This window comes from Salmo salar, chromosome 16 (assembly GCF_965601325.2).
Source record: "Salmo salar chromosome 16, fSalSal1, whole genome shotgun sequence".
Classification (NCBI taxonomy): Eukaryota; Metazoa; Chordata; class Actinopteri; order Salmoniformes; family Salmonidae; genus Salmo; species Salmo salar.
This window is the reverse complement of record NC_138306.1, coordinates 69,839,205-69,861,797: the sequence shown is the minus strand read 5'-3', so window position 1 is coordinate 69,861,797 and position 22,593 is coordinate 69,839,205. Positions and strand designations below refer to the sequence as shown.

The 22,593-nt window shown below is 44.3% G+C and overlaps 2 protein-coding genes across 5 annotated transcripts in view; one reads left to right on the top strand and one right to left on the bottom strand.

Moving 5' to 3' along the window:
* The window catches only part of LOC106574421 (gamma-aminobutyric acid receptor subunit beta-3), a 54,761-nt gene that overhangs the window by 5,516 nt on the left and 26,652 nt on the right, over positions 1-22,593 (bottom strand). For 2 of the 4 annotated variants that reach the window (XM_014150298.3, XM_014150297.3), the window contains exons 2-8: positions 19,965-20,012; positions 19,027-19,118; positions 18,821-18,888; positions 11,666-11,886; positions 7,478-7,560; positions 5,216-5,353; positions 2,565-2,717 (exon numbers count right to left, since the gene is read on the bottom strand). In XM_014150298.3, the coding sequence (XP_014005773.1) occupies positions 2,565-2,717; positions 5,216-5,353; positions 7,478-7,560; positions 11,666-11,886; positions 18,821-18,888; positions 19,027-19,118; positions 19,965-20,012 (803 nt within the window). Of the gene's footprint in view, positions 1-2,564; positions 2,718-5,215; positions 5,354-7,477; positions 7,561-11,665; positions 11,887-18,820; positions 18,889-19,026; positions 19,119-19,203; positions 19,607-19,964; positions 20,013-22,593 lie in introns of those variants that run through there. The other 2 variants (XM_014150301.3, XM_014150299.3) reach the window with 2 other exon arrangements.
* The window catches only part of LOC106574423 (gamma-aminobutyric acid receptor subunit alpha-5), a 34,328-nt gene continuing 32,644 nt past the window's right edge, over positions 20,910-22,593 (top strand). Inside the window, exons 1-2 of the mRNA XM_014150303.3 lie at positions 20,910-21,750; positions 22,403-22,487. Of these exons, the coding sequence (XP_014005778.1) occupies positions 21,732-21,750; positions 22,403-22,487 (104 nt within the window). The 5' untranslated portion in view covers positions 20,910-21,731. The remainder of the gene's footprint in view (positions 21,751-22,402; positions 22,488-22,593) is intronic.

Sequence of the window (22,593 nt, the reverse complement as noted above, 5' to 3'; positions counted from 1 at the left end):
TATGTAGGAAAACTGACATCCAGCAAAATAGTAACATGTATTTTCTTTTACAAGAAATATAAACCATGTGTATCAGTAGCTAGTACTGTCATAAAGCAACATTGGAGGTAGTTAGAGTGTAGGATCAATCTGGCCCTTTCCTTGATTTATTGGAACATTAAAGGAGACAGTTTTAAGTATTAACGGTTTGCTGTCAGTGTGTGTGTGTGTGTGCGTGCGCGTGTGCGTGTATATGTGCGCGTGTGTGTTTTTCTCTCTCTGAGGAACAGCAGCATTCTCCCCTTTTGCTTTTATTCATTGCAGCGATCTCTGGGGTTTTGCTGAACGGCGGCCATGTTCTTTATCGGTGTTCCCTCTGTGGTTCTATTACTCTCTGTCCTTCACTGCACCCGCCGACCTGACAATTTAATCACACGGCCATGTGCCCGTGGGCCTCCCTTCTTTTTCATCAGGAGACCGGACTCTCTGGGGATAAATATATTTTTTATGGAGCTTCTCTCTCTCTCTCTCTCTCTCTCTCCGCTCGCTCTCTCTCTCTCTAGCCACTTTCAAAGGAAAAATGTCAGGCATTATGCATTTAAATAGTACCTCCCAAAAGTGAGAAAGTGGTAAGTACTCCACATCTGCTAACATACTAGTCTGCTACTGAACAATGAACTATATGGGTTAGTCTACTGGTAATTACTGTGGTATAGAGCCTACAGTATGTGATCCTGTATGGCTCAGTTGGTAGAGCATAGCGCTTGCACCGCCAGGGTTGTGGGTTAAATTCCCGGGTCCACCCATATGTAAAATGTATGCACGCATACAGTGACGTAAGTCACTTTAGTGCTAAGAACTGACCATACATGATACCAAAATGATAGTTGCAGCCATGTTTTTAGGCTATACAGTGTATGTTTACCATTACATTGTTTACAAACTATGGCATAAAACAAGCCAATACATTGGTTTCTGATGGGGTACGACAGTTAAACTAAGCTCATTTATAAGAATCAATGGGTATATATATATATATATATATATATATATATATATATATATATATATATATATATATATATATATATATATATATCACTCATTTAAAAGTTCAAAAATGGATCCACCAGACTGCTTCTTTAATGTCTATCTAATTTGATGTTTCAGACAGCCTCCCTACTCTATTTCTGCTGCATAATCATCATGAAGGAGCCACTAAAGCCGCGTGCAAATGACTTCAGATCCTGTAGCACTCTGCTTGCTAATGGCATTATCGATACATTATTCCCATCGTCTGTTCTCTGAAATTGGGGGTTACGAGGTTATCAAGAAATGAGATTTGGTCCACACTTAAAGTGTCTCTAAGGGTCAGAAGATACTCTAGTCTAAAAGTGAGGAAGTCTGATCACAGAGCCTTAGCAACTCTAGAGGACATTAACCAAAGGAATGCAGTGCTTTAAACAGCACCAGTACATGGAACAGCACTGGTACTTTGAACAAACATTCGGAGTGCTACATCGCTGAACACTGCATGTACTGGTCCAGGTTATTGTACCCTGCTTTACTTGCACCTTGTATCCTGTACACCACTGAACACATGCAGAAGGTGAGCTACACTAAGTGCGCTGTAGGTCCTGTGTGGCTCAGTTGGTAGAGCATGATGCTTGCAACGCTCAGGGTTGTGGGTTCAATTCCCACGGGGGACCAGTATGAAAAAAAAAGGATGAAAATGTATGCACTCACTACTTTAAACTCGCTCAGGATAAGAGAGTATGCTAAAATGTACATACTGAATGGGGAGTTTTACTTCTTTTGCTCAGAGTTATTGAGTAAAGGTACACCACGAGAGAGCGAAGAAAATGTGCTGGAACAAGATTAGGGCCAAGTGGGTCGTCTGGATTTGGAATTCACTGTAACACTGCTCCCTAATCAATTTTACCTTCAAACAATTCAATTGTTTTCCCACTGCATTGATATCTTGATTGCTGCTCTTACCGGCATGCAGCCTCCACAAAGCACCCTTCTGGGTGGCAACGGAAATCCCATAACGATCCATCACTGAGGGAGTTAATGTTTTTCTCTGGTGGACTCCTTATTAGCAAGCCACCGGATATTGCATGCCTTTGCAAAGACCTCCCATTTCTCTGCTTTATGTTCATGAGAGAGTGCAGGGGAATCTGTCCATTCAGTAATACAGAGTAGACCATCAAAATCGAATTAGAATATAATTATCTCATGGACTAGACTGTATGTGTGAACCTACAAAAGTGTTCCAAAAGCGTTCTTCGGTTGTCCCCTTTTTTTGGTTCCAGGTAGAAGAACCCTTTTTGTTCCAGGTAGAGCCATCTGTAGAAAGGGTTCTACATGGAATGCAAAAGGGTTCTACCTGGAACCAAAAAGGGTTATTCAAAGGGTTATCCTGTGGGGACAGCCGAATAACCCTTTTAAGTTCTAGATAGCACCTTTTTTTCTAAGACTGTATAACTACTGGGATGTTGGGATCAGTCACAATGATAGGGAAACGGGATTCAGATACTTGTTAATATTGTACAATGTGTAACATATGGTGCTTGTACACCAACCTAATGCCACTCTTGCAGCCGAGGCATCGTAATTGATCCAGAAGGAGACCCAGGACAAGATGGTGATCAGGATGGAGGGCATGTAGGTCTGCAGGATAAAGTAGCCAATGTTCCTCTTTAGCTTGAAGCTCAAAGACAGTCGTGGGTAGGCACCTATGAAAACAGGATGTTGAGCGGTTGAATAGAATGAACGACTTCTTGGTTCGAGGAGCATACTGGAACACCTCGTGTTTTTGTTTTTGTTTCTATGGCAATGGCAGCATGGGTTGGATTTATCACCATGGAAACAAGCATCCTTGAACCATACTTCACAACAATTTGACACACGTTGGCTATGAATGCGAGGCAAATAATAAAATATTTCAATACTAACTGTGATGATAGAAAATGTTGCACTTTCAATCGATAAATGCATGTATAAAAGTCTTGGAACTTGATATGTTAGGCATTTGGTAATGTATGTATTTCTTCTTTGACCTGGCTTATGAAAAACACACTTTATGATTCATCATATTTCTGTTGTCATAAATGACCATTTGAGTTGAATGTCTATTGCACATTCCTCTCTGTATAGCATTAAACCAGTGATGCATGACTCTGGTCCTCAAGGGTCGTAGCGTCTGCTGGTTTTCGTCCATGTCTTGCCTTGTTAATCAGAGACGAATTAACATCTGGGTATCCAAGTGTGTGGACTCCTCAGCCAATCAATGACATTTATTGATCCATTAAGAGCCAAGGACAAACGAGTACCAGAAGGAATGGGGAACTCAAGGGTGTCAGTTGTACACCTCTAAGCGATAGGAGGAAGTCCTTCCACTGCTATTACGACATGTTGACCTAAAAAAATATCCTCCAGACCACACATTACCGTGGCTATTTATTTAAGCATGGGATTTGAATCACGCTAACACGGATCATACCACTCCCATTGATTTGCACACGAAAATTCCTAAACAAACCAATCAAAACTCTCGGATCACAAACTATCTGGATCCATGGATTGCTGTCCATGTACTGTATACGTGAGATGAGGCACATTCGTCATGGGAGGGAACTGTCCCTTTAAGAATGGTAACATTATGCGAGAAATAGTGGGAGGCGAAAGTAGGTGTTGAAAGAAGATTGGTGATACAGAGGATGTAGGTGTGCAACTAAGCGTTCACACTAGCTGTGTCTCTGGACGTTTGTCAGCGAGTGGGAGAGTACACCGTATGTTATGAGGAGGAGGAAGAGGGGGATGAGGAGGAGGAGAGAAGGGGATGGAATAGGAGGATGGTGATGATGGTGATATGGTAACCATGACAACACTCATGACGACCACGACGTGAAAATTCTCATAATGTAAGGGTGCGATGTCCAACAACGTTCTGACAATGTTCACCAGTTCAACAGAGATCCCCCTTTTATCCACTACTAAAGTGAGAGGGGGGAAAAGCATGTGGAAACAACTAATCTGAAACAACCAATCTGAGTTGACCTTTGTATTTAATTTATTAAAATGTTCGCAATTTCTCTATGCACACTCACGCACCCTGACACTCCAACACACAAACACTCAATTCATAATTTGCTCACAGACACATAATATGCACATACATTTACAATGACTCTACACACCCACACACCCACTCACATACACGCTGAAACTACTCTGTTTATAATATATGCCTAGTCACCTTACATATCTACCTCTACTATTCCAGTATCACTGCAATGTAAATATGGTACTGGAACTGACTGACCCTGTATAAAGTATGCTTACTTACTTTCTTGTGTTTTTCTTATTTTTATTTCCTGTGTGTTTTTTTGTTATTTGTAGCACTACATTGTTATTGATTACTGCATTGATGGGTTCAAGATAGGCATTTCACTGTACTCGTGCACATGACATTAAAACTTGAAACTTGAAATCATTATGGCAATGTTTCCTTGTGAACTTGGAGGGGAATAATTTATGCTCTGGGCCTTATTTTCCACATGCATTTCTGATGCCCTGTTACCCAGGCTGCTTCTCCATGGCTTCTCTCTTTTAAAGAGCTGAAGAAACAGCTGGGTAATTGCCATCCTACCATCATGCACTGCTCCTGTGTGAGTCTGTGTGAGTGAAGCAAGCAACAGCAGCACATGGAGGAAAGTTGGTCTTTAGCCAGGCTCGGGGAGGGAGACAGGCCTTTGAAGTATGATGCAGGGGTCCTCAGAGGAGCCAGGGAGAGGGGAGCCAGGTTACCACACTAAGGAGCTGGGGAGAGGGGAGACAGGGGGCCACACTGAGGAGTCAGGGAGAGGGGAAAGAGTATAGAGGGGGCCAGACTGGACACTAAACTTGAATGGCTGCCATCAGGGACTCAAATAAAAGGTAGGGATGGTGAGGAGTTCTCACATACAAGCAAGTGCATATACATACAAACTCTCACAACCTGACATGCATGTGCCCGCATACACGAACATGCACGCACCCACGCACCAAATGATGTCAAGGATACCGATAACATTTAATCCGAACTGGAAGATACAGCCACAAGAATACTGAAGTAGCAGTGAAGAGTTTCATAGTGGAGCACTGGTTGGGTAAAAAGCAAAATGGGAAATAACATGGTAAGGATGTGTATTTTCTGAGAACGTGATTTAAAAAAAAAAAAAAAGGGCTTTACCTGTGGAAAAGACAACGTTTCTGGACACCAGCTTGTAGTCCACTATGGAGAACTGTGGCAGCTCAATGCGTGTTACCCCCGTCACCGCATTGTCTCCTCCCTTCCAGTAGAACTCAATGTCATCTGTCGTGTATCCATCTGAACCGCAGAAAGAAGGACAGCGCTAGAATGAACCTACTGGAGCTGGATGCCATGTGAAGAAACTATTGCAACTCAATATTAGGAAGGTGTTCCTAATGCTTGTATACTCAGTGTATATTTCCACACTCAAAGGTTGCAATAATACTGTGAAATTGTGAAAATTATGATAATAGCCTTTTTCGTGTAGGAGTTATTTGAAAAGACCACCTGAAATTTCAGCCTGTTTTGGTGGGATGGAGTTTTGGCCTGCCTGGTGACATCACCATGTGGTAAATTCGTATCATAGACCAATAAGAAAGAGAGTTCCAAACATCTCTGCCAATAACAGCTACTTTTCCGTTTTCCCCTCCCCACTCCCAGAGTCAATTTTTGTTTCTTGTTTAAAATTTTAATTGAAAATAATCACAGTAAGGTGATTAATTGTTACCCAGAAATGATTTGATATTGAGATAAAAACGGCTGCATAGGACCTTTAACACATCACAGTAATCTCCTCCATTGTGATTGGATATCTTATACTAAACTCAGCAAAAAAAGAAACGTCCTCTCACTGTCAACTTTATTTTCAGCAACTTAACATGTATAAATATCTGTATGAACATAAGATTCAACAACTGAGAAATAAACTGAACATGTTCCACAGACATGTGACTAACAGAAATGGAGTAATGTGTCACTGAACAAAGGGGGGGTCAAAATCAAAAGTCACAGTCAGTATCTGGTGTGGCCCCCAGCTGCATTAAGTACTGCAGTGCATCTCCTCCTCCACCAGATTTGCCAGTTCTTGCTGTGAGATGTTACCCCACTCTTCCACCAAGGCACCTGCAAGTTCCCAGACATTTCTCAGGGGAATGTCCATAGCCCTCACCCTCCGATCCAACAGGTCCCAGACGTGCTCAATGTGATTGAGATCCGGACACTTCGCTGGCCATGGCAGAACATTGACACTCCTGTCTTGCAGGAAATCACGCACAGAACGAGCAGTATGGCTGGTGGCATTGTCATGCTGGAGGGTCATGTCAGGAAGAGTCTGCAGGAAAGGTACAACATGAGGGAGGAGGATGTCTTCCCTGTAACGCTCAGCGTTGAGATTGCCTGCTATGACAACAAGCTCAGGCCGATGATGCTGTGACACAGCGCGCCAGACCATGACGGACCCTCCACCTCCAAATCGATCCCACTCCAGAGTACAGGCCTCGGTGTAACGCTCATTCATTCGACGATAAACGCGAATCCGGCCATCACCCCTGGTGAGACAAAACCGCAACTCATCAGTGAAGAGCACTTTTTGCCAGTCCTGTCAGGTCCAGCGACGGTGGATTTGTGCCCATAGGAGACGTTGTTGCCGGTGATGTCTGGTGAGGACCTGCCTTACTACAGGCCTACAAGCCCTCAGTCCAGCCTCTCTCAGCCTATTGCCGACAGTCTGAGCACTGATGGCGGGATTGTGTGTTCCTGGTGTAACTCGGGCAGTTGTTGTTGCCATCCTGTTCCTGTCCCGCAGGTGTGATGTTCGGATGTACCGATCCAGTGCAGGTGTTGTTACACGTGGTCTGCCACTGTGAGGACGATCAGCTGTCCATCCTGTCTCCCTGTAGTGCTGTCTTAGGTGTCTCACAGTACAGACATTGCCCTGGAAAATCTGCGGTCCTCATGCCTCCATGCAGCATGCCTAAGTCACGTTCACGCAGATGAGCAGGGACCCTGGGCATCTTTCTTTTGGTGTTTTTTAGAGTAAGTAGAAAGGCCTCTTTAGTGTCCTAAGTTTTCATAACTGTGACCTTAATTTCCTACTGTCTGTAAGCTATTAGTGTCTTAACGACCGTTCCGCAGGTGCATGTTCATTAACTGTTTGTGGTTCATTGAACAAGCATGGGAAACAGTGTTTAAACCCTTTACAATGAAGATCTGTGAAGTTATTTGGATTTTTACAAATGATCTTTGAAAGACGGTCCTGAAAAAGGGGCGTTTCTTTTTTTGCTGAGTTTATAAATAGTATTTATACTGAAATAGTCAAATGTTATACTGAAATCTTACACTGAATTTATTTTTTATACTGAAATACTGAAATCTAATACTGAAATAGTCATTTCAGAGGTTGATGATATTGAGGTCACTCACAGCTCTCGATCTCCAGAGTGCAGTTCTGCTCATCCAGAGGGTACCTCCTCAGGTCCATCATACAGGCTGCCGTCGTTGTGATCCTGAGGTCAGCACACACACACACACAAGGGGGAAAGAGGATCACTAACTTAAGCTTTACCGGAGCCCACACACACATTCTCCATCCATAGTTTCTGCTGTGGATCCACCTTAACTTCTCATCTCTGCATGAAACCATATAATTACAGTATAATGTTATTCACCATGACGTTATGATATCCTGAATAACCACAGTCAACTCCACAGAGAGAAAGGATAGCTCTCTGTTCCCGCTTGTAAGCAAGAAGAGCTGAAACTGAATACATTCCAGTATAGACTATAACTGTTGAAGAGGAACTATAACTGTGCCTTGATTTTTACTCATAGTGTTTCAGTTGGTATTAGGTTCAGCCAGGTAGACCGGATTACCTTAAGATATGACGAAATAAGCCTTCAGAACCAGAACTCACGCCTTGGTTACTTTACTAGACAGGTAATGTAATATCTGAACATTCCACATAGTAATGTCTGGAGATCCTACTCCGGCATTCCATTCCATACATTATCACTTACATTTCTTACAATACGCTTGACCTCATCTTTACTAGATGCTGTTCTTCCACTAATCTCATTGCAACTCCCCTCCAAATCTCCGACCACTACCTTGTATCCTTTTCCCTCTTGCTCTCATCCAACACTTCTCACTATGCCCCTACTCGGATGGTATTGCGCCGTCCCAACCTTCGCTCTCTCTCTCCCGCTACTCTCTCCTCTTCCATCCTATCATCTCTTCCCTCTGCTCAAACCTTCTCCAACCTATCTCCTGATTCTGCCTCCTCAACCCTCCTCTCCTCCCTTTCTGCATCCTTTGATTTTCTCTGTCCCCTATCCTCCAGGCCGGCTCGGTCCTCCCCTCCTGCTCCGTGGCTCGACGACTCACTACGAGCTCACAGAACAAGGCTCCGGGCAGCCGAGCGGAAATGGAGGAAAACTCGCCTCCCTGCGGACCTGGCATCCTTTCACTCACTCCTCTCTACATTCTCCTCTTCTGTCTCTGCTGCTAAAGCCACTTTCTACCACTCTAAATTCCAAGCATCTGCCTCTAACCCTAGGAAGCTCTTTGCTACCTTCTCCTCCCTCCTGAATCCTCCTCCCCCTCCCCCCCCTCCTCCCTCTCTGCGGATGACTTCGTCAACCATTTTGAAAAGAAGGTTGACGATATCCGATCCTCGTTTGCTAAGTCAAACGACACCGCTGGTCCTGCTCACACTGCCCTACCCTGTGCTTTGACCTCTTTCTCCCCTCTCTCTCCAGATGAAATCTCGCGTCTTGTGACGGCCGGCCGCCCAACAACCTGCCCACTTGACCCTATCCCCTCCTCTCTTCTCCAGACCATTTCCGGAGACCTTCTCCCCTTCCTCACCTCGCTCATCAACTCATCCTTGACCGCTGGCTACGTCCCTTCCGTCTTCAAGAGAGCGAGAGTTGCACCCCTTCTGAAAAAACCTACACTCGATCCCTCCGATGTCAACAACTACAGACCAGTATCCCTTCTTTCTTTTCTCTCCAAAACTCTTGAACGTGCCATCCTTGGCCAGCTCTCCTGCTATCTCTCTCAGAATGACCTTCTTGATCCTAATCAGTCAGGTTTCAAGACTGGGCATTCAACTGAGACTGCTCTTCTCTGTGTCACGGAGGCTCTCCGCACTGCTAAAGCTAACTCTCTCTCCTCTGCTCTCATCCTTCTAGACCTATCTGCTGCCTTTGATACTGTGAACCATCAGATCCTCCTCTCCACCCTCTCCGAGTTGGGTATCTCCGGCGCGGCCCACGCTTGGATTGCGTCCTACCTGACAGGTCGCTCCTACCAGGTGGCGTGGCGAGAATCTGTCTCCGCACCATGCGCTCTCACCACTGGTGTCCCCCAGGGCTCTGTTCTAGGCCCTCTCCTATTCTCGCTATACACCAAGTCACTTGGCTCTGTCATATCCTCACATGGTCTCTCCTATCATTGCTATGCAGACGACACACAATTAATCTTCTCCTTTCCCCCTTCTGATAACCAGGCGGCGAATCGCATCTCTGCATGTCTGTCAGACATATCAGTGTGGATGACGGATCATCAGCTCAAGCTGAACCTCGGCAAGACGGAGCTGCTCTTCCTCCCGGGGAAGGACTGCCCGTTCCATGATCTCGCCATCACGGTTGACAACTCCCTTGTGTCCTCCTCCCAGAGTGCTAAGAACCTTGGCGTGATCCTGGACAACACCCTGTCGTTCTCCACTAACATCAAGGCGGTGACCCGATCCTGTAGGTTCATGCTCTACAACATTCGCAGAGTACGACCCTGCATAACACAGGAAGCGGCGCAGGTCCTAATCCAGGCACTTGTCATCTCCCGTCTGGATTACTGCAACTCGCTGTTGGCTGGGCTCCCTGCCTGTGCCATTAAACCCCTACAACTCATCCAGAACGCCGCAGCCCGTCTGGTGTTCAACCTTCCCAAGTTCTCTCACGTCACCCCGCTCCTCCGCTCTCTCCACTGGCTTCCAGTTGAAGCTCGCATCCGCTACAAGACCATGGTGATTGCCTACGGAGCTGTGAAGGGAACGGCACCTCCATACCTTCAGGCTCTGATCAGGCCCTACACCCAAACAAGGGCACTGCGTTCATCCACCACTGGCCTGCTGGCCCCCCTACCTCTGAGGAAGCACAGTTCCCGCTCAGCCCAGTCAAAACTGTTCGCTGCTCTGGCACCCCAATGGTGGAACAAGCTCCCTCACGACGCCAGGACAGCGGAGTCAATCACCACCTTCCGGAGACACCTGAAACCCCACCTCTTTAAGGAATACCTAGGATAGGATAAAGTAATCCTTCTAACCCCCCCCCCCCCCCCCCCTTAAAAGATTTAGATGCACTATTGTAAAGTGGTTGTTCCACTGGATATCATAAGGTGAATGCACCATTTTGTAAGTCGCTCTGGATAAGAGCGTCTGCTAAATGACTTAAATGTAAATGTAAATGTAAATTTGGACCGTAAGACAGTTTAAGCTCCACAATCTAAAACAATCTAAACCAATACGTCATATATGCCTTTATGGATAAGAATGCTAGATCAAATAGCTATTCTGTCATCTCAGAATTGCATTACGTCCAGACGAGTGTGTTTGTCAGAAGCTATTAGACAAGATGGATGATTCCACCTGCGCACGTTCAACCGTGCACACACACACACACACACACACACACACACACACACACACACACACACTTATACACACAAGCACACGCAACTACCCACACACAGCTAATAACACAACTCTGTATGAGCTGTACACAGGGTCAAGCTCATGCACCCACATACACACACACACGTGTTCTTTAGAGGGGGTACATGAAACAGATTTACAATATGTTAAAAGAATAGAATCAACGCATTGTATTAAATCCAATTGATATTAAACAACTACGTATAATTCAAAACTAGCCCACTGCGAGTGATTAAAATGCAGAAATCATTGAATTTCCATGCTGGATGGCTCAATTTGGAAGAAAACCATGCATTATACATATTCATTATCCTGATGAACAAGTCAGGACTTGTCAAACAACAAAGACCAATGGTTATGGATATTGAAACAGGGAATCATAACAAAGCAACAGCTGAGCTTGCGTCATCATCTATACATTTTCTTTTTTTCATGTTTTCTTCTTACCATATATTTGAAAAATACATATTTCAACAAAGCATGACAATGTACACACTACTGCACCAATATGTCGAGGGAAAAGCTAAATTGAGCCTATAGGAAGGGATTATATTTACTAGTCAAAAACATAGCAGCTGGTGGCCTAGAGGTGGTCCAGTGGGCTAAGCCACTGCCTCCGGAACACAAAGATCACTGCAGCATGGTTAAAAATCCGGTTCACTGCTATTTCTGGACTCTCTCCTCTATTATTCCTCTCTGTCTATGCTATCCAATAAACAGACAGAAAAGAGAGGAGTGGGAATGCCCCACTTCTTCAAAAACCCATCAAAAACCTAGCAGCTCATACAGCATGTATTACTATAAAATAATCAAATAAAATATTGTGATATCCCTTCAAATGACTCAGTCTTCGATGCATTCATCTAGAACCCATTGGTTCCACTGCTTTGGAACCCACCTCAGGCCGTAGAGCACTGTTCCATCCGGGTGGAGGCGGATCATGCGGTTCTTGACCGTCACACCGTGGACAAAGGACTTCTTGTCATTCAGGAAGTAGGTGTCAGGGACCCAGAGTGAATCTGCTACCCGGTTATCCAGGGTGAGGTTCAGTGGGATCCCTAAGTACGCCAGCCTCTTGTCCCTCCAGTACTGCTGGAAGTACATGGTTAAAGTGTAGTCCTGGAAGGAGATTAACATATGGTGATGTTAGTATACTGTAGTATATTCACTTCCTTATTTTTGATTGACATACAGTGTGTGCGTGTGTGCGTGTGTGTGTGTGTGTGTGTGTGTGTGTGTGTGTGTGTGTGTGTGTGTGTGTGTGTGTGTGTGTGTGTGTGTGTGTGTGTGTGTGTTGTTTCTTGAGGCTGCACCCCATAGTTGTGAGAATGATTGTGGATAGGCCTATTTTGGGAGGAGAGATGAGGAGTTTACAGTCACAAGCTGTCGGAATGGTGAGGGGTAAGGTTGCAATGTGGTGGCACACAGTACGCTACTCTGACCCATCCCCATGCCAACCAAACTGGTTTTCCAAATTTCCCCTCAGACCCACTCAACCCACTCCACTCCTCCTCAATACCGACCCTCTGTGTCAAAATGGCCGCCGCAGTAGAAGGCTTCCCACCAGGCAGCAGGAGGTGTGGCATGGCTGTGTGTGGCATGGCCGTGTGATTCAGCCACAGTCCTAATGGTGATTACACAACAGCCATACTGTCGGCAGGGCCAGGCTGTACCAGGAGTCTGTCCAAGTGGCTCTGCCACACACTCTAAAATACCCGACAGCAATGTGTTTCTCTCTCTACGCCAGCAGCACTGTTATGAGTGGAGCCAACCACATGGTCTCTGACTAAAGCCAATTACATTGTGTGGTATTGGGTCCAATATTTCAGTGCACAGCCTACTCAGTCCTTGCAGCTCGCTATGGAGGGGAGCCAGAGGCAGGATGTCATTCCAATTGAAACTGAGGGGGCACATACTCCCTCCATTTGATCAGTTTTTAGGATAAAGAGATACAAAATGTACACTAAATGTATGACTCTCTACACCTCCAACCAGCTGTTCAATGATGTCCCTGGAGATTATTTCAGGTATTTCAAGATGGGAGTGTTCCAGGGGTGAGAATTGGAAACCAGTCAGGGATGTAGTTTTAGATAAGTCTTTACATGAAAGAGCATGAATGATTTAAATAACCACTGTAGCCGGGCCCTGCATTCAAAGCCGCAGCTGCCTTGGAAGTCTTATAAATCTTGCACGGGGACAATCACAGAGCATTTCAAATAAAGGAGTAGTTGCTCACCTTGTGAAGTCTGACTCTGAATCAGACAGTTGATCACACTGACGCTGTCATGCTACAGTGGCAATTGTGGTAATCTCCTTAAAGGAGGAATCTGCAGTTTCAATTCCAGTTCAACGTATCAACCTGGAAGGACTGAGGGGAAGGCTCTTTACACTTTACATGTTTACTGCGCACTGTTTAACTGTGTGTGTGTGTGTGTGTGTGTGTGTGTGTGTGTGTGTGTGTGTGTGTGTGTGTGTGTGTGTGTGTGTGTGTGTGTGTGTGTACATGCATGCTTGCGTATAGGCTTTCATTTATTTACATTCAATAACGCACTCTGAAAGGACTTACCAGTCATGGTTTTCCATATTACTGTAATTTTACTGTTACTACGTTCTCCAAGAAAGCACTTTTTTTGTCATTCTGTAATTCATTTAGTGACCTAATGTTACTGACGACATTGGGCGCGTCCCAAATGGCACCCTGTTCCTCACGTAGTGGGCCCTGGTCAAAAGTAGTGCAGTGTATAGGGAATAGTGTGCCATTTGGGACGCAGATCCCTGGTGGGAGTTGAACCTGCTCTTGTTCGGTGGCGTCGTCTAGTCAGCCTACAGTGTGTGATGATCCCTGCATACTGACCGACGCAGCAGCCTACTATTCTCATTTGTCATTGCATCTGCTCCCTGTCTCCAACAGATGCTCCTCACTATCAAACCGCTAGCTTATCACGATCATGCTTTCACACAAAACCACTCTTTATGAACCGGCCCCATCCCACCAACAACGTCCGTAATTCTATGGTCACACCCCTTGGCGGAAATCTGTGTACTTTTAGTGCATTTACAAAATGGGCTCCTTGTGACATCATGCATTCGTAGGAAGATGAATTTATGCGTAGACCCCAAGGTCATTAGCCAATACAATGCCAACTGATATTGTGAGTAGCTATGTAAGGCTTATTTGAGTGCGGTCCCCACATGCCATCATGTACTGTATGCACAAACACAACCTCTATACGGTCCTTAGCTATATATTATCATACAGATTGACATAAATCAAAGGAGATACTTATAAGTCAGTGACAATAGTCAGCTAACGGTTTGTGACGGACTGATCGCAAACATTCTCCATGTTAACTACAGTATGTCACTCATAGCTCAACTGAAGTCTCTTAGCTAAATAATAGCCACCTTAATAACCATAGCAACCATCAATAACAGCATACTATTGATGATCATCAATTATCAATCAAAACTCAGTAAAGAATCATTTGACGCAGTCGGTCATTTTCAAAGCAGTTCCACAGGCTTCCCCAAGAGATTTCTTCCTGGAAGCCCATTTTTCACCGCGGGAAATCACCCTCTCTCCCACTTCTGTGGTGAACCTCAACAGCATATTAAAAATAGCATGCATCGTCTCTGTTCTAGTCTAAGGGCCTTTAGTGGGAGGAGCTGATTACCCCAGAAATGATCTTACATACACTATGAGAGGGGAGACCCAGAGCCGTATATGGAGATGTAATGGATACTAATGGCTTCTAAACACACAGAGCTTTGGCTGCGATAACAATGGATCTCTCTGAATGTGCATTAGTGGGGTTTGATAGATAAATCAGGATTAAAATGGTGATAAAAGGCTTGATACAGGATTTACAAGTGATTCCCAAGGGGCAGGAAGCGACCAAGAATTACACAGAAGACTGAAGGGATAAACAGCTGCCTGTGTACACCGACACAAGCAACATGATATGATGCTGGACCAAAGCATTGCACCGGAAATGTGGGCACTTATCTTCAGCTTTTGCCATGCCCAAAAGGAAGCACTCGCACACACACACCCAAACACACCCAAACACACCCAAACACACCCAAACACACCCAAACACACCCACACACACACACCACACACACACACACACACACACACACACACACACACACACACACACACACACACACACACACACACACACACGCGCGCTCTATAGACTTTGTAGAGGGATCATGCTACTGCAGAGACCTGGCTTCATGGATCGATAGAATCATGTCCGATAGCAATCATAAATGATAGAGTGGGGGTCAGCGTTGAAGCATAACCCCATTACTCCTCTTTTAACTCTCCTACAGCACTCTGGGAAATACGGCCTTAACTTCAGGAGACCAATTGCCTCACAACCCCTAGCAGACCTGCCAATATTCACAGGGGTTATAATGGTGCACTTCGACATCTGGTTACACATAGTCCCTGATGGAACGTTAAAATGAACCTATATGTAAATTCCAGGGTCAGTATGGTAGATAGGGCAGGATTTCTTCAGATAGACACAGAGAAAAGCAAACAGTAATGACAGGAACAGTTGGAGAGAGGAAAAATCTCCACTTCATATGACAGATTTTCTGCACCCACACACCCACACACACTCTGCAGAGGGACTTGTACTGACGGCTGGTTACTCGGGCTATCTCAGAGCGAATTCAAATCATTATCTATTTCTGCTGTCCCTTCTGGGTTCGCATCTCCTCCACACAACACACAATAAGCGTGTCACACAACAACAACTTGACTGAAGCTACCCTACAGCATTTCTTCTCTTTCTTCTCCAGTTGCCTGAGATTCAACTAACCTGAAATGGACAGTCATTTAAGTAAAAATCTATTGTTCAATTAACTGCGGAAATATAACAAAGAAAGTGCACAGAGGCCATTCAGATTGTTCATCAATTTTCTTCGGTCAATACTGTTTTTCAAGTTATACCATCACCTGGGTGCAGTCAACACACAGTCACACAGTTAGTGCTAGTAATTACCCTAGTTCCCATGGTAACTGATGGCTACGGCTATGACATTCTCTCCCCTGCCTCCTCCATGCAGTGTTAAGACTAGAGAGAAAACATCCCTTTGGAAGACAAACTGCAAATGTCGCCATCACTGAGGTTCTCACAGAGAGAGAGAGAGAGAGAACAGCTTATTAACTAAAGATCACTGACTATACACAAAAGCAGTATTTACCTACACATGTAGGCCCAGCCAGTGTTTTAGAGCTAATTCTGCCATTTGAAAGATATAGAGTCCCCACGGGACTACATATTATCTTCAAAGAGATTCTTCTATCAAAGGGAAAGAGGAGCATCTCACGTACACATTTCCTACAGGCTACTTCCATTGTCGCAGCACAAAAGTGCCTCCTGTTCCAACGTAAACAACTGTCCCCGGGTTTCAGGAAGATCAGATCACATGAATGGTTTACTTGGTCGGGTTACAGTGCTTACTAGAATGATCGGAATCACTACAAGACCAGGATCCGTACGTGTCAAGTATCTGAAAAGGAGGAGTGCTGATCCAGGTTTAGGTCCCCCGTGTCAACATAACCTCATTTATTATGATCTAAAGGGCAAAACAGATCCTCCATCAGCGTCCTGAGACACTTGAACATCCTCCAGGATGAATATTACATAATCCAAAACTTGTCTTAATTGAACATCATCCAGAACACTCATTATGCAAATCAGAATTAATTTGTTCATCTTTTTCTTCTATTTGTCTCTCTGTGTTTTCCTTTTTGCGTCTTGTTCTTGAGAATGTCACATGTATGAAAAATTGCCAAAGACTCCAGCCACCCGAGACATGGACTGTTCTCTGTGCTCCCGTGCTAAATTGAAATTGATTAGATGTATTACTCCATTACATTGCAGTCCATTGATTATTTATTGCCATTACCATTAGTATGCATCTATTTATCCTGCTACCGCTCACTATTACACTATTACATTGTCAGAGCAAAAACCAAGCCATGAGGTCAAAGGAATTGTCCGTAAAGCTCAGAGACAGGATTGTGTTAAGGCGCAGATCTGGGGAAGGGGACCCCAAGGTTTCTGCAGCATTGAAGGTCCCCAAGAACACAGTGGCCTCAATCATTCTTCAATGGAAGAAGTTTGGAACCACCAAGAGTCTTCCTAGAGCTGGCCGCCTAGCCAAACTGAGCAATCGCGGGAGAAGGGCCTTTGTCAGGGAGGTGACCAAAAACCCGATGGTCACTCTGACAGAGCTCTAGAGTTCCTCTGTGGAGATGCGAGAACCTTCCAGAAGGACAACCATCTCTGCAGCACTCCACCAATCAGGCAATTGTGGTAGAGTGGCCAGACGGAAGCCACTCCTCAGTAAAAGGGACATGACAGCAAGCTTGGAGTTTTCCAAAAGACAATCCTAAGCACACAGCCAAGACAATGCAGGAGTGACGTTGGGACAAGTCTCTGAATGTCCTTGAGTGGCCCAGCCAGAGCCTGGACGAACACGATCGAACATGTCTGGAGAGAGCTGAAAATAGCTGTGCAGCAACGCTTCATAGTTATTTTTTTAATATTTTTTTGTCATCTATATTTGTCATATATATTATTATTATTATTATTATTATTAACACTCATTCTCAAGGTAAGAATTTCACTGTACTGTTTCACACCTGTTGTATCCTGTGCACATGGCGAATAAACGTTGAAACTTGGAATGTGTTGGCGCTGTCCTAAAGTGGCTTCTCACCTGAAGTGCCTGTCCCAGATAAGGGAGCAGCCCAGAGATCATTATTTCTGATAGAGACGCGAACAGCTGCTGTGCACATGCTGCGCCACTTTCCAGTATACACACTGCACAGGTACAGTTGTAAGAAGTTGAGCCCAGGCATGTGTATTCACAGACAAGCCACAGATGCATGGGGTGGTAAAGGTGTATGCCGGGTGGGGGGTGGGGGGTGGGGGGTGTCGAGGTACCTGTGTGTGTGTGCGCGCACGTTCGTGAGAGAGAGAGCTTGAGAGAGAGAGAGAGAGAGAGAGAGAGAGAGAGAGAGAGAGAGAGAGAGAGATAGAGAGCTTGTGAGAGTAAGAGAGAGATAGCGAGAGAAAGAGAGAGAGATAGCGAGAGAAAGAGTGAGAGAGAAAGAGAGAGAGAGTGTGAGGGAGAGCTGGGGAGAGAGAAAAAAAAAAAAATATTCAAGGTTTCAAAGACCTCTCTGATGAGTACAAACTATCTGTCCTGTAAGGGGAGGACACAGTTCATGTGTTGGCAGCTCACTACATTGCTGCCTGACATAAGATGGGGTACATTGTCTGTCAGACCAACCATCCTTGCTCATGTCCTCTATGCCATTGTTATTGTTATTGGTTATTTTGACCCTTGATTATCATTGTTACTGTTGTCCTGTTGACAGTAGATTATTATTATTGTAATTATGTTAATATTGTATATCTCCAAAGTAAGCTTTGGCAATATGTACATTGTTACATCAGGTCAATAAAGCAAATTGACTTGAATTGAATTGAGAGAGAGAGCGAGACAGAGAGAGAGATAGAGAGAGAGGGAGAGAATGCCCATGTCTAAGCTTCTAATACTCCTCTTTGAAGTGCTGGAGTTGCTGAACATACCGCACTTTTCACTTTCCAATGCCACATACCAACAGTTAGCACAACTGACGCACAAGATCAAGGGGAGAATGACTCAGCAATGTTAATTGAGTTAGAGTAAAAACACACATACAAACACAAGACAACTGACAAAAGAGAACAGAGTACCTCTCCGCCATCCTAAATGTAGACCATATGTTTTCAGCACTAGTCTGATTGACAGCGGCCGGTATCTGACGTGATATTGGCCGAATAAAAACATTGTGAAACATAGTTAGGCACACAATAACTCTAATTGTAGGACATTATTGCATGATTTTGAATGAAAGTTTACGCATTACGGAATCCCAGGAGAAACATATTCAAGTACTATATGAAAGTGAGCAAAGCAAAAAGCACAATTGTGTGAGTCCCAATGTTTACAGTATTTGGGGGGCGAGTTCACTCACCATGTTGACTTCGGACACCATGTCTATGCTCGCCACATCTATACTCATGCCAACTGCAACAGGGGCCCCTGTAATGCAAATGCAATGGTATCATTTACAATGACAGTGAATTCGAAAAATGGCTGCAATATGAGCCCAAGATGAGCGAATCTGCATAGTAAACATGGACACGCTGCAACATGTTTGCCCCACTTTTGAAAACGTACCTCCAAAGTCTGGTCGAAGACGAATATCATATCCCTTTAGTAGTTTGTCCACCGTCTCTTTCACAAACGACATGTTCCCTGGTTCATTCACGCTGAAACAACAACAAAAAGGAGAGCGTTTACTACAAAATTAGACGTTCGTTTTTCGGTCACACTTTTACTAGAGAAATCACTCACCTTTGTGCGCAGCACACGACAGCTACAATCACTGGTGCTGATAGAACACTAAATAATTTTCCACTCAGAAAAGCCCACATTCCTTACTGTTTTGGTGAAAAACGTGCAACGCAAAAACGGTACAATATGTTTACAAATCAGATTATTCCATTGGCAAGTTCTCGTGGAGGAAGTCGTTGGCTTTTCAGACCCTTCAGATCTGTTCGGTTTGACATCACTCGTATTTTGGATTTCTCTCCTCTCTCTCTATGCAACCGGGAGACATGAAGAAACTATACTCCTAACTGAAATGTATATAGGCTACTGGCAAAGACACCACCGGTGGAGGCGGTACAGGTACTTGCTTGGATTGGAGCCAACCCCTCTCACTCCAGATATTCATCTAATTGACTATAAACCTGAATATGTTCTAATCCCAATACGATTTCACATAATGGGCCAAATAGATGTAGTGCCCCGGTGACAACAATTTTGGACCCCCTTGTGGCCCCCCTAAATGTGGAGTATGAAATAATTTTTACATAACTAATTTTTGATATCATTTTTTTTTACATCCGTTATTAGACAGTGGCAACGATGATGATTATGAGCATGGTCTTTTGCCTGCTAATGCCTAAATGCAGTGAAGAAAACGATATGACAACAATAACGTCTAATGTAACTGGCCCCAGAACCGCCACTGCCTACAAGTCCTATTCAATAATCCAAATCGACCACTCGAGCCCGTGGGGACTGTCAGTCTAACTGACTGACGTACTTACCTGGTATCATAGATTGCAAACAACTTCTTGTTTCCATCGACTGCATTCCTGGGGGGGGGGGGGGGGGAGGGGGGAAACAAGAGGAAATATGACTCAGTATAACACTTTCATTTACACCTGCACAGTAACACATGGTGACTGATTTATATATACGATGATAACTCACACCTGGTAACATACAACAAAGTAAAGTCTGTAATTGGGTCAATTTAGTTTTAGGCGTAGCTATAGCAGCTTTGCTGTGTAAATTGTTTTTGGACCATGTGATGTTCTTATAATAGCACACACTTGGCATACTCTCTTTCCCAAACACTGGAAGTGCTTTATATGATAAGCATTGTACTTTAGGAATAAGTATTTTACCAGGATCAAGTTTGTTTCAGCACCGTGGACAGCACCACCCGATGGAATTACGGAAGGGTCAGAACGCGCTATGGGGACGGAGCTGTACAGTTCAAACATAGGGCTGAAACACCTTAGCGCCACTTAAATAACTCACGTATACCTTGCAATTTAGAAGACAGTGCAACATGTGTCTACTTGGTGCAAATAATTCACGTATTATAGATCTGTCAAACTGAACTGTCAACTATTGATTGTAATGTAAAAAGGTTTAGAAATTGAATACCGTGCTACAGGAGAGTGAAATATGATTAGTCAGCATAATGTTCTGTCCAAAAATATGGAGTTAGAGTACCCTCCTATGGCAATTGGTATAACGACTTTGTTTGATGTAGGCTAACTGTAAAAAAAATAATTAAAAAAAACGTTTTTTTTTCAGTAAGATTGTGTAATCACACCTTTTGATAGACATTGATTTATTACGATCCTTCTTTTCATATTTGAGTGCGTTCATACTCGATTTCCTCTAATCATTACCGTAATAATTCTCATTGACGGACCTTAGACTGGTGAGTCATCGTGGCATAATAGGTCGGGATCGAAATCAAAGGCAGTACTCTGGAGGCAGCGGTACCATGTGCATTAGAACTATAATAAGCGGTACTTCTCTTTTCAACAAAGCTGACGCATTTCCCACTGAATGAGAGAAAAGGTAAACAGAGAGGACCAAAATTGGACATGTAGGTGAATAGGTATACTGTTTTATTGGGTCCTTGGGATATAGCCATATTTTTTCTTCTTCTGGATGGATCAACCCACTGCCCCTCATTCATTCAATTGATTACGACTAGACAGCTAATTAGCTTGCGGGAGAGGATGGCGTTTTAACTAACCACAGCAATATGCATAGGCTAGAGTAGCCTACAGTGGCAAGTAAGATAACAGGGGAAAGTTAAGTGACGCTTGGAGTTCCTGGAGGATCGTTTTCACTGTCGCACCTATGATAACGCACCGGTTAGCAAATCGTTGCAGTGTGTGCATGTGAGCGGCAACTGGAGATGAGTGTGTTTTCTGACTAAGATGGGGCGCCGGGCCGCTAGTCCGCTCTGAGTGGACAAATAACTTGAGACCAAGGGTATGTAACACGAAAAACGTTGTTGTCACCTTCAAAGATGAGGGCTCGGCATTAAAACCTCTCATCTCCAAAAGGCGCGAAGGAGGTGGCGGCACAAGACGCAAACATCCGCTTGATATGAGTAGGAAGTCAGTCAAGCAAATCAGGAGAGAACAATACACGATCGAGACTGCCTGCGGTGGCAACTATAAACGGAGTATATCCATATCCCTCTGAAGGAGCAGCAGCATACCCTTGACTTTCATTGCTGCGGGTTTTGTATCGCTTTTCTAACCTGGATTTAAATCAAGATGATGGCTCTCTCTACAGGTAAATGATTTTCAACCCTCTTTTATGCATGAGGATGGCATCAGAAGCACCCCCACCCTCCTTCCCTATTTTGTTAGGGGGGTATGAGTGGGGTGGCGGTTGGGGGAGGGGTGGGGGTCTGGGGAAAGGGAACAGCGAGGGTACATCATTAGCCTACATTGAAAACCTATTGCACTGCCTGCGAATTCATACGCAGTGAGGATCACCAATACAATGCAACTGCGAACACGAACAGTTGCAGCAAAATGGGGAGATGTTATAATACTGCTGCAACAAGGTGTTTAGCATTGGGCAAAATGAATGCACGCAGGGACGTGGGCCAGGAATGTAGAAAGACATGATTGGTATATTCCCAGTTTCAAACAGTTACTGTATCAAGGTTAGCCTACTGATTACTCTTGTAGGTCCATTATAGGGCTGCTAGTTGGGAGTGTGTGTGTGGTCAGGTGTGCGTATTGGGGGAAGGTGGGGTACAGTATAACACCAAAGTACTTATCATAAGTGAACTATGGTATTAGTAGTACTGTAGTAATAATAGTCTGGTAGGAGTATAGTGTAGGAGTATATTGGAGAAGGGGAAGGAGGAGTGGAAGTATGATGACGATACATACTACTGAAAGTACTGATCGTGGATTATATGTTGTTATTCCAGACATAGAGGACAAAATGCCCAGTCTTTCTACAATGAAACACATGTGGATCTCTCTCTTGCTGGTGTGTATTACATGTCAAGTAGGGTAAGTGAAACGTTTACCATCCAATCTGACTATAGACTGCATTACATCCTCATTTGAACAGTAGATATACTGTACATATCCAACTATGATGTGCTTTATTTACACC